At 52.6% G+C, this 15,478-nt stretch overlaps 1 protein-coding gene across 2 annotated transcripts; it reads left to right on the top strand.

Moving 5' to 3' along the window:
* The first annotated feature begins 3,145 nt into the window (after window positions 1-3,145).
* On the top strand, window positions 3,146-14,863 carry CD2 (CD2 molecule). 2 transcript variants are annotated; one of them, XM_004480570.4, is made up of 6 exons: window positions 3,146-3,397; window positions 3,540-3,830; window positions 8,483-8,713; window positions 10,038-10,154; window positions 11,007-11,129; window positions 14,137-14,863. In XM_004480570.4, the coding sequence occupies exons 1-6, from the start codon at window positions 3,181-3,183 to the stop codon at window positions 14,430-14,432; spliced, it is 1,275 nt and encodes a 424-aa protein (XP_004480627.2). In that variant the 5' UTR covers window positions 3,146-3,180; the 3' UTR covers window positions 14,433-14,863. The 2 variants fall into 2 exon arrangements, with proteins under 2 accessions (XP_004480627.2, XP_004480628.2); XM_004480571.4 differs by lacking the exon at window positions 10,038-10,154 and having other exon boundaries at window positions 3,154-3,397.
* The last annotated feature ends 615 nt before the right edge of the window (window positions 14,864-15,478 follow it).

Below are 15,478 nucleotides of genomic sequence, written 5' to 3'. Positions count from 1 at the left end.
GGGAATTTTAATTTGAAGATTAACCTTTGTCATATATCTCACCAATAAATTTATCCCTGTTAGTATTTTATCTATTAATGTTTTTACGACTTTTTTTTTTATTAGAGAAGTGTTAGGCTCCCAGAACAATCATACATAAATGCAGAGTTCTCATATCCCACCCTATTATTACCACCTCGCTTTAGTGTGGCATATTTATTATATTTCATGAAAGGACATTTTAAAAATTGTACTATTAACCATAGTCCATCATTTACAATAGGGCTCACTGTGTTGTACGGTCCTATGTATTTTTTCAGTTCTTATTCTGGTAGCATACATACTGCCTAAAACTTCCCCCTTTTAATCCCTCCACCCATCATTCAGCGCTGTTAATTATATTCCCAATGTTGTGTCACCATCACCTCCATCCTTTACCAAAACTGTTAAATAAACCCAAATAGAATCTCTGTACAATTGAAGCATTGGATTTTTTCACATAAAAGTTTAAAACAGTCTGTAGTCCCGTCTCTTGACCCCTTTCTTATCCCTGGTTTCTCCTTTCCACGCCATGCACATCACGCTTTTGAAACTAGACGTGAGAGGGACGGAACGAGCGTTTAGCGTTTCTCAAAGAAGAACTGAAAGAGGCTTTTCAGCGATTCCACGAGCTCTCAGGAAAGAGTGTGGAGCGGGGGCGGCTTCCCCCGCAGCGGAGGCGGGTCAGCGGTGGCCGTCCCCGCAGGCGGGCTCAGGCCTTGGAAGAACGGAGTTGGTCAAGTAGCCGTGGGTCACCCACTTACAGAAGGGAAGTTAAAGGTTAACTGCTTCCCAGGCACATGCTTTTGAAAAAACGTGGCTTAAGCCACAACAGACTTTTCATTACAGAAAGAATGGGTGATGAAATAATCTATGATAAAAGCGAGAGACACCAAGTGAACACTTTGGATGGATGGTACAAGGCACGGGGCTGAAACACAGTGAACCATGTGGTGGAAGATGGCCTGTGGTTAACAGTGAAAATATGAGCGTGTTCTCTCGCGAACTGTAACAAATGTACAGTACTAATCAATGGTGGTAATAACAGGGGGTGTATGGGAAAATACACACCAAATGTGTGCTATGGACCAGAGTTAGTGGTAACAGTCTGATGATGCTCTTTCAAAACCTGTAGCAAAAGTTCCACAACAATTAAGGTGCTGGTGGAGGCGTGATGGATGGGAATTCTGCACATCCTGCATGTTCATTTTGTAAGCTCACAATTTCTCTAAAATACATATATATTAAACACGCGTTCAGACATTACAGAAATTGATGAAGTAAAAAGCAAAAGTTTCCCTTTAGCTCTCTCACCATCTATTAATTCTTGAGAGGCAAGCACCATTAAAAATTTTTGTCACAAATCCTTCCAGACTTTTTTCCATGCCCACAATAATAAAATATAGAACGTTGTAATGTCATGTCACGTAAGATAATACTTGAAAGAAGTTGTACTCTGTGTTGTTTTGCAACTTGCTCTTTTCATGTAATTTAGCAAAGGTATCATTCTATTTTAACTGTTATACTATATTTCATAATAAGGATATGCCAGGATTTGTTTGCAAATTTTTGTTACCAAACAATGCTACAACAAGTATTCTTCAACGGCACCTTATGCAAACATTTGTGAAGGATAAATTTCTTGAATTAAATTTTCTAGGTCAAATATACATGTGCTTAAAAGTTTAGTGGGACTTGCCAAATTCTGGCCCCTCCCTGGAAGTATTGATTTACTTTCATTCCAATATTATATGAAGGTGCCTATTTTTCCCCATATTTTTGTCCATAATATAATTTATCTTCTCTCATTTTTCCAAACTGATGGTAAAAAAAGTACTTTGAGCTATTATATATATATGTAGTATGTGTGCATATTTAAATTTTTCTTGTGTATCAACTATTCATATTTCTTCTATAAGTTGTTCATTCATTTCAGTTCACCAGTTTTAAAACTGGGTTCTTTTTCTTATTGATAGGAAGTACTTACTATCTTAGACAGTAATTTTTCTTATGTGTTGGACATGTCTTTAATTTTGTTTACTGTATTTTTGCCTATACCTGCATTTTAAATTTTCGTGTCTATCTTTTCTTTATTAATTCTAGAGAATTAATTTTAAGTAAAAAGACCTTCCATACTCAGATATAAAAATGTATTTCTGTGTTTCTTTAGCACTTTCACATTTTTTTAAGCATCTAAATCTTTAATCCAACTTACTTTCTTTTTATAGATGATATGAGTAAAGGATTTACCACTCAACCATGAAGTAAATATTTTATTTAGGCTTCCTTTTACCCAGTTGTAGAGAACCTTTCCATTGACTTAATTTCATTTCTTGGGCAACTTTTTGAGAGATAATATCATCTTTTACCTAAAGTTGAAAAAAAACCACAACTTTTAAGATTTTGCTCACTGTACCCTTAAGAATTATAAAACTGGGGATTTATTTTGGAAATCTGCCATTGACTTTTCTGTGCAGCTTTCTCTGGGAGCATCCATCTCTGCATCACTCTGCTTCTTTTCTTGTATCACAAATTTCCTTTCTTTCCCTCTCTCCCAGTCCCCGTTCACTTCTTTTTTTCTCCATATCCATTCCTTTCTCTTAACCATCTATAATGTTAACCACTGAAAAGGTTTTTAAATCATTTGTTCTGGTTGTTTCATAGTATTTCATAGTCACTCTGCTTCTTTGCTTATTTTGGAACAAGTTTTTATTTACCTAACTGTCAAATTAAAACAGAGTTGTAAAATGTGTACTGAAACATAAGATTTGGGGACTTCAAGTATTTATGGCTGAGAATCAAGTCATATTTATTTCTTTTTTTAAATCACAAGAACAATTTCAGAGCAACCAAAACATCACAGGATACATACTGGTGCTCTGTTATTCATTTACAAACATTTACCCACATTTCTACCTAGGCTTGTGAGAGACAAACACGGCCGAGGGCAGAGGAGATGATCTGTCTGGTTGATTTTGGCCTCTTATTTCTTGAAAGGTGATCCTGGGTGGTTTATTAGCCTCTCGGATCCTCTTCTCTTCAGGGGGGATAATAAAGGCCACCCAAGGTGGCTGTGAAGATTACAGCAGGAGAAGAAATTACATACTCCTGAGCACACCTGCCTTATCAGAGGAGTGTCTCAGGAAGGCTGGTGGGCTGGCTATGTGTGTGCGTGTGTGTTTGTGCGCCGCGCTACTGGAAGAGAACCTAAAAAGAGAGGCACGTGGCCAAGTTCTCAGGGGGTGGATTCCACCAGTTCTGCTTCGGTTCTTTTTGCAACAAGAGCTTAGAATCACAGCAAGGAAACTAACCTCGGAGATGAACCTCCCATGTCAAGTTTTTACCAGCTTCCTCCTGATCTTCGACTTTTCCACCGAAGGTCAGTTCGTGGTGGGTCCCCATGGTCACAGTTCAAAGCTTCTTGGGAGATCCCGTAGAGGATGTAAGAGCCGAGGAGACCACAGCACAGCCTTCCCTGGCAGTGAATCTTAAGACCTCGGTAACTTCTTCTTTTTTCACAGGTGCAGACACAGAAGAGAAATGGGGTGCCCTGAATCGTGACATCTACCTGGACATTATAGGTTTTTTGGGAAAACAAGAAATCGATGACATACGATGGAAAATTGACAACATCCAGATTGCGCGATTCACCAAAAACAAGGGGACTAGCCTGCCACCGTATGAGGTATTCGCGAATGGAACTCTAAAAATCAAACATCTGATGAGCAATGACAGCAATACCTACAAGGTATCGGTCTATGATAGCGGTGGGAAAAGCACATTTGAAAAAGCATTCAAACTGAAGGTTCTAGGTGAGTCTTTGTTTCCTAAGTTCCCTCATTTCAACCTGGGTGCTATTCAGCAAGTTGGCGAATGGCATTGATGGGACGTCCCAGGTCGGTCCTTGGCTGCCTGGGGAGCTGTAAGGGAAGGCTGATGTCTGTCCCCTGTCCCTGTGGAGACTGCACGATCCGGGGGGGGGGGGGAGATGGAATCCACACGGGTGGAAAGAAACCATTGACTGACCGTCAAGTCGATCTGCCTAAACCTCGCCAGGCGGTCACAGTGATGTGGGCTGGTTGACGGACAGGGACTAAGGTGGCCTTGATCAGAAGGAGAGGGGCAGGTGGACAGCGGAAAAAGGTGGCCAAGCCCTGTGGGTGCTGAAGGGCCCAGCTAGGGGTGTGGGAAGGGGAAGGAGAGGCTGGATGGGGAGTGGTAAGGCTTTCCCATAGAAAAGGGCCATGGTGCTCCAAGGAGTCGTTCTGTGCCAGGAGAGGGCTAGAAATCATGACCTTGAGGATGAGCAGCCCTTGTTTCTGCCTCCCAGCATCAGGGTGGTTGAAGGTGGGCAGAGATTTTTGCTGATACGGGTTAAAAAAAAAAGCCCTGGACTACCTGGGTATGGGGAAGGCAGGAGGGAGACTGAAGAGGGGCAGCCGGGAAGCGGCTGCTGTAATCCGAGTGAGGCGAGCCGGGCTAGGTGGGAGTCTTCACCGAGCAGGGCGTTAGAACCAGCTGGGGTGCTGTTAAAATCACCCGGGTCCAGGCCAAGGGAATCAGAATTTCTCCCTGCATGCTCTGGGCCCGTGTCCTAAAATCTCCCCAGGTGGCTCTGACCAGCAGCCTACGTCGTCAGCCACGGCTTAGACTTCCCCTTCTGGGTGCCTATTAAAAGGGGAAGCACGAGCAGGCTGAGGGTCGTGCGTCAGAAGAGGATGGGCGAGATGCTCAGGGCAACACGGCAAGGCGGGACAAAGAAGAATTGAGATGCTGTTGAGGCTGCAAGCCCGGGCCCTCTGGGCAGGGAGCGCAAGGGGCAATGAGAAGGCGACGGCACACCTGGCCCGGGGAAGCCCACCTGAGCCCGGCCCTGCCAGCCCCGAGCAGACAAGCCTTCTGCGCTCCACGGGCAGGGGCCGCTTCTCTATTCGGACCCCCCCACCACCCCAGCCCTGGGCTCAGCACGTGGACTTAGCAGCAGCCCCGTCCAACAACGCCGGCCCTGGTCAGGACCCCAGGAAAGGACAACTTTTGGCACCCTAGTTTTGCACCCTTGGATGGAGAATCCGTTCCAGAAATGGGGTGGGGCGGAGAACAGACCCACGGGGCTTCTGAGGCTGGGCTCTGGGCTCGAGGGTCCTGTTGTGAATGCCAGCCCCGCGCAGGGACCCAGGCCGGTGCTTTCCAGTTCGTGTCATAACCGATCACGGCCATCGCTGCTGCTACCACGCGTCGATGCCGCTCGATTCAGGGGCTTCTCAGTCACGCTCTTGTTTAAAGCTCTACAGCAGCCCTGAGAAGTAGTTGTTATGAGCCTTTTATCATCTGTGAGGAAGCTGAGGCCCAGGTGTCTAAGATCCCACAACCCGATAGCACCAAAGCCGGGATTCAAACCCAGGCCCCTGTTGCCAAGGTGGTGAGACATTGAAAATTCAGATACAACTCCCGAGCCACACAATTCACGCATTTAACGGGTACAACTCAATGTGTGCTAGCATGTCCCCACAGCTGGTGAACATCATCACAATCCATTTCACAGCACTTTCACCACCCCCAAAAGAAACCACTAACGCCTTCGCCGAGGACAGTGACCTTTCCATGCCGAAAGGGTCACCTGGCCTTCGTGTGTCTGTACGTGTGAATACCACTCAGCTTGTGGTCCTGTCTACTGGCCACGTGGGCTTCAGCAAATTCCTCCTCTGCTCTGACTCTGGTTTTCAGAAGTCTAACTTCGAGAGTATCAAGGACTTTCAAGAGCCACTCGAATGTGCCCTGCTGTGCCCGGGGCGTGCCAGCGTCCGCTCCGTGAAAATGCCTGTCCCCCCAGCCCCATTGGTTTCTCTGGGCTTCTCGTGGCTCCGTGGTGTCTCTTCCGCCCGGAGCTGCACAGCCGCTGGCTGAAGGGGCCTTGGAGGGGCGCCTGGAGAGCAGATGTTAGTGGAGAGGGCGGGACTCCTGGCAGAAGGAGGGCTCTCGTCTCTCCTGATAAGACCTCCGTAAAGCGTGCCTTCCCTCCGCTGCACCAGGTCTAGGAAGTCACCTTACCGAGAGGATGTGACCAACGACGGGGCTGCACCAGGGCATCGGCACTGCAGTGTTTATGTTAGTAAAATACCACGAAGGATTTAAAAGGCCCCGACAGTTAGGGACTCACTAACTGAATTAAGAATGCATCGTTTTTTGTGTGATCTATGTATCTTTAAAAAAAAAAAACAAGAATATTTTTTTAAAAAAGATGCATCATTTTAAAAGATGGTGGAGGCACCTATTCCTTGGTGTTCCTGAAGGAAAGAGGTTGCAATAATATCAGTAAGAAAAGAAAAAAAGGCAGACTACAGAATCATGGTCGGGTTCGTTGTTGTTGTTTAGTATTCTGTGTATGTGTGTCCATGCATAGAAAATATCTGGTAAGGATACATATCAAAATATTAATAATTATCGACTTAGTGGAATTTCAGATGATTTAAAATCTTCCTTGAAGATTCTTTGTATTTTATTGATTCTTGGAATGGTTGTACATTACCATGCAAAAGAATATTTCCATTTTGAAACACAGCTCAACAGTTCCACCCCGAGACTAAGGGCTGCTCTTGCCTTGCCTGCTGGTATTTCTCCATTTTGAAAACAATTCTGGCTCACAGAGACTCCTGAGATGAGAAGAGCATTTCGCCTCTGCATGCCTGTTGTGATGGTTAGGCTACCATGTCAACCCCTGACTAATGACCTGTGTATTGTAACAAATGAAATTTGACAGGGAAAGTTCCTGGGGAAGCTATTTTAACTGGGAGTCAGGGAGGGCGGAGTCCTTGGATAATTAAGTTGTCAATCTGCATAATGAATGGAGAGAAAATGAAAGAGGAAGGTAGCAAGGCAGGGCAAAGAGCATAGGCTAAAGGATCAAAAGAACAGAAGAGAGGAGGAAGGAGGGGAGGAGAGGCTGGTGAAGCGTGGGAGAAGAACGAGAAGGTGAGCTCGATGGCCTCTGATTTCTGGAAGCAGGGATCCTGTGAGCTGGCAGTGCTGGGCTGGCAGGCAGGGCGGCTGCAGCCTGGGAAAGCACCTACCGACGCGGCTGTCGGTCCTGTGTGCCCTTTTAAGGACGAGCCAGCCAGTCGTGTCCCAAGGGTGACCTCAGTGTCGGCGTTGGAGGCAGAAACTCCACGGAGCTGACACCAGAATCCCAGCCCGAGCCCGTGAGCCAAGCATTAAAGCTGGATCTTCCACACGCGTTGAATCAGCTCGTTTCCTCTTCACACACCGCTGTGGGAGGGAGATACGAGCACAGCCATTGTGTAGATGAAGAAATGCAGGCCTTAAGTGAGCTGCCCAAAGTCACGCAGCAAGGACGTGGCGGAGCTGGGATTTGACCTTGACCTATCTCACGCCAAGCCTTTTGGCTTTTTGGACACAGCCTTGAAATATGATCATGCCAGAAGACAGGAAGCAAGGAGTTTATGGTTTTGACTGTGAGATCCACTGCCATCAGGCCGTGCCTCAGGATTTGCACGGTGCTTTGCCACACACGGCTCCTTCTGTGACTGCAGGAAAGGGTTTCTTGTCCAGGGAGGTCCAGGGAGTAGCCGCGCAGCTTTAGGCTAGGAAAGGGCCGGCCAGGTCTCCTGACCCCCAGTGCCCTTTCCCTCTAGAACCATGAGCTCCCTGGACACCCCCTGCCCGTTCATGCCCTGCTCAGGCCTCTGCTCCCAGGACGTCGGCAGGGTGGGGACCCTGCCCCCTTCTTCCTCGTGACGATGGTCCCAGCCCACAGGCGGGGCGGTTTCCAGGGCAGGGTCCTCGGCGCTCGAGCAGCAGCGCCCCCTCTCGTTTCTGGGGCTGGAGGGGATGGAGACATGGCACCCCTCTTGTCCCTCTGACTGCAGGTGGACTCGGAAGAGGTGCTCCTGTCCTGTCTGCCACCTGTAAGTGGCTGCCCTCGGAGCATCCAGGTCACCTCCCAGAGCCCTGGTCAGTTCGTCTGTGACCGGGAAGGAAAACCTCAGCCTCTCCATTTGTTAGGATTAAATGAAATCATGGATGTGGAAGTGTGTTAAGCGACAAAACAGCACATAAATGTAAGCCAGGATACTGTTTACTGACAGAGTCATGAGCTTTAGGAGAAATAAATTTGTTCTGAAAAGAAGCGAAAAATTATTTAAAGAATAACTAGGGGGCTTTGACGGCCGGCCATACTTCGTCATACTTTGATGATGTTCTTTCCTAATCTGTAACAAATGTTCCACAACAATGCAAGGTGTTGGTGGAGGGGAGATGCACGGGCATTCTGCACGGTATGCACGGGTGTTTTGTAAGCGCATCTTCTCTAATAAAAAATGTCATAAAGAAAAAATCTAGGGAGCTTTGAAACTGTTCCCTGGTCCCAAACTCATTCCTCTATGAGTAGGTATGTCCATTGAATCCGAAAATGACCAAATGTGAAACTGGATCTTTGTTTTCTTTTCAGAGGGGGTCTCTAAACCGGTGATCTCCTGGAATTGTATCAACAAATCCCTGACCTGTGAAGTAGAAGAAGGAACTGATCCTGTCTTAACACTGTACCTAAATAAAAAAGGTACCCCAACCAAGGGTCGCAAGATCACAAAAATCTTTACCAGCAAACTGAATCCGTTAGTCCGCTGCGAAGCAAGGAACGACGTCAGCAAGGAAGCCGGCGAGGAAAACGTGAGCTGCGCAGGTGTGTGGCTGGCATCCTCTGGGAACACCCCATGCACTTCACAGGCGCAGCCTCCCAGGCTCGTGGCTCATGAGGAGGGAAAGCTTGCCTCTTCCTCCAGGAAGTCTTCCAGGGAAGCCTTCAAGGAGGTGCTTCTCCCCCTTGGGAGTCCTCCCATGGAGCACAGTTTAACATTAGGCAATAAAAAAGACCCTTTCCTGGGAGAAAGCATTGCAGAATTGAAGAGGGAGAAGAGGCTGTAGAGTTCTCCCCTCCAGACTCCCGTTTCCCAGGGAGAAGGAAGCCGACCTGCCCAAGGTCTCCTAGGTAGTGACTCCCAAGGATTAAATGATATCCCAAGGTCATGATGCAGAGGTGAACAAAAGATTCTTTTTTGCGTGGGAGACAGTCAGCAGCTCCTGTCAGGAGTAAGAGCTAAGGCTAAAGTAAGCCGGGAGTTAGGGGGCTGGCAGGAGGAGCGCCCCGAGCTGGGCGGGTCCCGGGCAGGGAGGCCGTCCTCCTCTCGTCTTGGAGCACTAGAGCTGGACACTTGGCCTGGCGCTAGCAAGGCCTGGGATTCCCAAAGCCCGAGTCCATCCCCAGAGCCTCCGACTGGCGTGCTCTCCATGGAAACTTTCGGAGGCAGCCTGCTAGGGTGCTCGGCCGTCGCCCCCGGCAGCAGTGGCCCGGCGCCTGCTGTCTGTCCAAATTTAGCTGGATGACCTTGGCAGAGCTGCTTCCTTCTCTCGGCTCTGACCTTCCGGTCTACCGGAAGGATGTGCTCCATGATCCCCAAGAACCTGCTCCTCTGATATTCTGGGATTATCTTTCCAGTTCTGATTATCCGCCTAGAAGGGCAATGAAGCACAAAAACCTAGTGACTTGGCCAGAGGCTCCTGCATTTCCACAGGGGCTAGCAGCTTGTCACTGACCCTAGGAAATAGCCCTGAGCTGGTGTGAAGTCAGAGGGAAGGATTTCTGTGTGTGTGTGTGTGTAGAACAGATGAGGGTTTACAGAAAACTCATGAAGAAAGTGCAGAGACGGTGGGTTTTTCGATGCATGTCAGTTATCTCTCAGCATGCTTAGAGCTTTAAGCAGGCATCCATGATCTCATAGTTCATGGGTGTCGTGAGGCTGAGAGTGGCTTAGCTGGGTGGTTCTGGCTCGGGGTTTCTCCTGAGACTGCAAACAAGACACCAGCAGGGACTGTGGTCGTGCCAGGCTCTGTCTGGAGGACGCACTGCCCAGCTGTCTTAAGTGAGCCTCTCCAGCGGGCCCTTCTCTGAGAGCCTCAGAGCGAGTGCCCGACACAGAGGCCACAGTCGTTTCATTCCTCCATTTCAGGCATGACATACAGGCACACACGCAGCGGAAGCCATAGCCCATCATGCCATGAAACCAGCGGGAGTGCTTCGGAGCGGGGCCTCGTGCTTGTGTGCCGTTTTACAGTCGCCAGAACAGGTCCCTGCCCTTTATCTGGTTGACTCTCCCCTTGTTAGTACAGGTTTCATTACCTTCATTTTACCAAGAAGGAAACAGTCTCAGGGAGGTGGAGTAACTTGCCAAAGGTTACCCAGCTCTTGCCTCGAGGAGCCTGGACTCGAACCCATGTCTCTGAACGCTAACGTGATCGCGCTCCTCTCCGCGTTGCCGCGGCTCATGGCCTGGACGCTGGAGGTCAGGCTGTTGGGCAGCTGCTGACACACTGTGTGTCTGGGTTTCTCCCGTGAGGCCGGGGAACATTTGTGAGGGGGTGCTGGCTATGAGGTCAGGTGGCTGGGCAAGAAAAGTGATAGATTTACCCCGAGTCTTTGGAAACTGATTGGGCAAGAGCGTGAGAAAAAGTCATGGTGGTGGGCGGCAGCCAAAGATGGGAGTCAGACGAGCAGTGCAGAAGCGGGGAAACGAAGGGGCTGTTTAAAGGACGAAGGAGGTCCAGTCCCGGCCCCAGTGTGGCCATGGGAACCTCATGCCCCCGCTGTGGGCGTCATCTGTGAAACTGGAAGCTTATCCTAGATTGTCTCTAAACTCCTCCTCGGATCCAAAAGTCTGCGATGCTCTCCCTGACAGCAGTTTGGGACGTGAAGAATCAGGCATCGCCAGTCCAGGAGAACAGTTCCCAGCAGAGCTGGGCTCTTGGGGGGACTGACACAATTTGTGACCCTCCCTGAGTTTGGTCTTTTGGGGGGTTGAAAACCCCAGCAGACGTCCTTATCTGCTCGGTCCTGGAGGGATGGAGCCGTGGCCAGGGCGAGCGGAGGGCCGCTGTGCCCAGGGCCCCGCCCTGCCTCCTCACGTCTCTTCTTCTTGCAGAGAACGTTCTGAATATCTACATCATCCTTGCCATCTGTGGAGGAGGCACCATCTTGATCGTCTTTCTGGCACTGCTCATCTACTTCATCAGCAAGAGGGGAAAGCAGACCCGAAGGACAAATGGTAAGCGCCACCTCTTCAGTCCCACCGAAATCCCGAAAAAGCAACTCACGCTGCTGACACCTTGAATCTGGAAAGAAAAAGAGTGGAGATGGGTAGTTTCAGAATGTCAGGGTTATAAGCAGTGGTTATAGTTTCTTCCATGTTGTGGTTGGCTTGGGTTTTGAAAAACAAACTCTCTGTGGTGATAACGAGGGAGCTTTGAGAAGCTGGATCCGGCCAGCCTCACTGGGACCCATCACCTACCCAGCGCCAGCCCGGGGGGAAGCTATGTGGCTGCATTTTGAATGAGCTGCACGATTCTGCATGGGCAGACAGATTAGCTTCAAGACACCATTTCTGGGGAGCAGATGTAGCTCAATGGTTGTGCACCTGCTTCCACGGTCTCATCTTTCCTGAGGGGGTGGCCCGAAGTGGGTTGAGGACCAAGCTCCCAGGAGCACAGGAGAAAGCATCTCAGGGCCTCAGATGCCCACAGGAGATGAGGAGTTCTGCAGCAGGGGCTCTGCCTCTCTTTCTAGAGTGCGGTTTGGGCAGCACGTCCTGAGGCCGGGGCGTCTGTCCCTCCGTGTCAGGCCTACGGGACAACCCGCTGAGAAGGGAAAGCCTGAGCTCCTGAGCGGGAGCAGGCTCAGGGGGCACCTGGGCTGCCCACAGCCACGTGCAGGGAGTGGCAAACTCGGAGGCCACATCAGGCGGGGGAACGGGGGCTGCGGGCCCGTCCCACAGGCAGCCCCAAGAGGGAGGGGTCTCCGTGGGCAGGCGGGCGGCCCCCCGTGCCCTGGCAGCCTGCGTGCCGCAGCCGGGCTGGCCCCTCGCTAGGCTGGGTCAGCACGCCCCTGCCTCTGGGCGCCACGCCCTTCAGAGCTGGCTTGCCTCCTTCCAGCCTCCTTTGGCCACCCCAAGCCCCTGCCCTTCAGCCCCACCCGAGTCCTGCCACCACTGCCCCCCGACCTGCCCCTCAGGCGTCTTTCTAACTCGTCGCCCACGTTTCCCACGCCCTCCTCACGCACGGGCACGTGCTCGCCGAGCCCCCTGGCCTCGGGGGCTTCCTCAGCTCTGCCGCCGCTCGCCTCAGCGCTGCCCCGCCTCCCCACTGCCTGCGCCCCTTCTCCTTCACCTCAGGGTCAAGACCTCCTCCCAGGCACCCCCACAGAGGACCCAGGACGAGGCCACCTCTCCCCTCCCCACGCTGAAATGACCGCCACTGCGGTTGGCTCGTGTTGACAGAGCCAGCGCTTGAGCCTGGCCTCTATGCTTTCTATTCACTCTCTCCTCCAGCCTTCACGGTAAACTCACGAGGTACATCATAGTAATGCATGTGAGGAGACCCAAGCTCGGCGAGGTTCAATCATTTCTCCAAAGTCGTATGATCGTAGGTGGAATCACAACAGGCGGAAGGAAAGCAAGGCACCTACGGAGCAAAGCTGGAGGAGGCACTCCCTCTCGGGCGGCCCCGCACTTGTCGGACCCTGAGAGGGCCTCCTCGACTTCTGTGCCCTGGCGCCTGCTTGTCTCCCCGTAGTCCTGCCCTGGATTGCGTGGTGGAGAGGTTCAACCGAGGGAGAAGGATAGTGGACCTGGAGGAACTCCGTGGAGCAGATGGCTAGGTAGTGGGCAAAGCTGCTGGTGTGGGCAGCGGTAGGGACCTATGTCGAGAGAAAGGACACACAGTCCTGTTCTGAACAGGTCGCCCCGATCCTTAGCCGCCTTATCGTTCCCACCTGCCTGAAGACTTGACCCCCTGACCCCGCCACACTCCTCCACATCTCAGCGGCTCTTCGCCCTCTCGGGTGGTCCCAGGAGCCTGACGGGGTGAACCGCAGCCCTGCCCCCTCTCACCTCCGTGCTTTCAGCCTTCCTGAGAGGCGGCGTCTGAGCCATCCTTGCCACCGGGCGCTCTACCTGCCCCTGTAGAATGGGGCTGAACGATGGAAGAACAAACGAACTAGCCGTGGCTGCGCAGAGGAGACACCTGTCGTGGGAGGGGGGGGCGACTGCCTTGCAGCCGGTGACTGGCTCCGGGGTCAAAGTCTGTCTGAAGCCTTCCAGGCGGGACGGCAGGCTCCTCGGGGCACTGGAGGTGGCGGAGAGTGAGGGCTTTTACCTTCCCGTGCTGGCCTTGTGGGCAGAGCACACCAGCCTCTCGTGTCGCTGCCTCACTGTCTGGCTTGCGGCCTTAGCAGGCCCAGCAGCCCGAGGCTTGGATGTCCAGGAGGAGGAGGAGGGGGCCGGTGGGGCTGACGTGGGCACCTGACGTTCCGGGGCGTGCCTCCTAAGCTGGCACCCCTACAGAGACGGAAGAGGTCCTGGGTGCCCCCCGGGGGAGAATGTCCTCTTCCTCCCCCACTGGAGCCATGCTGCGAGGACGGCCTTGGCCCAGGCGCCGGGACCCTGAACTTGTAGCCAAAGGAGGCCACGGGCCCGCTGCGTCCTCCCGGCCTGGAGCGCCGAGCATGCTTATTTGTGAGGACAAATTTCCTGCAAAGGGAAAACTGCGTAGCTGAGGATGGGGCTGGCGTCTGAATTTCTGAGCAGCTAGCAAGTTCCTGAGCACTAAAACACCCCCTCCCCACGCTCCAGTCCCCACCAGCACGTGAGCTGCCTGGCAGCAGCACTTGGCGAAAGGCAGATCTAGCCTAGCCGCCCACATGGAGGGGTGTGGGTGCTGATGCCCTGCCTCCAGGGGCCGTAAGCACGCAGGGCCGGCTCGCAGGGCTTGGGCTCCAGCCCAGCGTGGGGGGCAGGTCCCCAGGGGGCGCTGCTTCTGCTTCCGAAGCCCCCTGCCCGTGTCTGCTCGCCTCTGGCGCCTTAGTTTTCTCAAACCCTGGGATCTCGCCCTCCTTCGGTGGTGGACAGATCGAGAGCTGTGAAAGGGAAGGACAGCTCCCGCTTCCTCGTCGTACCCCCCGGAGCAGCTAGCGTGGCCCTTGTAGGGGGAGGTCCTGGGTCGATGTTCACGGCGGTCCCGTCTCGCGGAGGTGAATTCTTGAGAGGTTTTCCTTTGCAGATGAAGAGCTGGAGGCGCGCGCCCCGAGGGGGACTGCCAAGGAGAGGGCCTGGGCAGCCCAGCACGCTGCAGGCTCCGCGTCTCAAAAGCCAGCTGCCTCCCAGCCTCCCGCACCGCCCGGCCAGCGCCCCCAGGCAGCCGGCCAGCGCCCCCCGCCCCCCGGCCCCCGCGCTCAGCACCAGCAGCAGAGGAGGCCTCCGCCGCCCGGCCCCCAGGGCCCCCAGCAGAGGGGCCCACCACTCCCCAGACCTCGGGCGCAGCCGAAACCTCCCCGGGGAGCTGACGACAACGCCTAATCCCGTCCCCTGCCCCAGGGGACCCCCTCCTTGCGTTGGGAAGACATAGACTTAGGTAAAGACGCACTTTCCTCACTCAGGGCGTCCACGCGCCCTCCTGCCAGGTGGCCGCCACCGGCTCGTGGGCCCCAGCTCCACCCGAACCTTCTAGCCCGCCCCGGTCTACCATCTGCAGCCGCCGGCCTCCTCCTAGACCTCGACCCCACCAGCAAGGGAAGGACTATGAACGCGTGAGCGTTAGGAAGCTGGATGGCCAAGCCCAAAAACCCTGGTGTTCTCGTCTCCCTCCCAAAGCATGCGCAGGCCTGAGAGGGCACGTGCGGTGACGCCGCCGGCACGAGGCGGTCTCTCTCCGCAGAGACTAATGGCTTCCTGTGTATCCTGGTGGACATGCCCCACCAAGGAGAAGTGAAATAAAAGCGTTGACTTGCCCCCTTGTCTGGTCATTGTAGAAAGCAGCCCAGCCTGGAGGAGGGCAAGCTGCTGAGGGTTAAGGAAGCTGGTTGGCATGACAACGGGACCAAATTCAGTCAACCCAGGCCACCATAATCCCTGAGCCTTAATTCCCAGGCCCCGCTTATTTCCCCAATGGGCAGCTGAGGAAGCTCAGCGGGGAGGCGTGGGGACATGCCCAGGGTCACGGTGCGCCGGGCGAAGCGGCAGTAAGCTCTAGACTGCAAGCTCCACGAGGCAGGGACCAGGGCCTTGCTCTCTGATGGGTCCCAAGTGCCTGGAACGACACCTAGCCCCTCATAGGCCCTCAATAAGTATTTGTTGGATTCAAAAAAAAAAAAATGGGGATAACCAGAACATCGCTCCAGATCTCAGCTGCAAAGCCGGGCCAGACAATCTATTTGTATATCGTATAACAAATCGAAACCTCTATGCCTGAACTTCCACCAGAGGCACCAGAGGGAAGCAGATGGAGCTCGGTGGTTGAGCACCGGCTTCCCATGTACGAGATCCTGGGTTCAATCCCCGGTCCCTTCTAAAAAAAAAAAAAGGAAGCGTCAGAAAATGTCACCGTTTAGGTCTCACTGCCTTGA

This window comes from Dasypus novemcinctus, chromosome 9 (genome assembly GCF_030445035.2).
Source record: "Dasypus novemcinctus isolate mDasNov1 chromosome 9, mDasNov1.1.hap2, whole genome shotgun sequence".
Lineage (NCBI taxonomy): Eukaryota > Metazoa > Chordata > Mammalia > Cingulata > Dasypodidae > Dasypus > Dasypus novemcinctus.
This window is presented reverse-complemented; position numbering and strand designations above follow the sequence as displayed.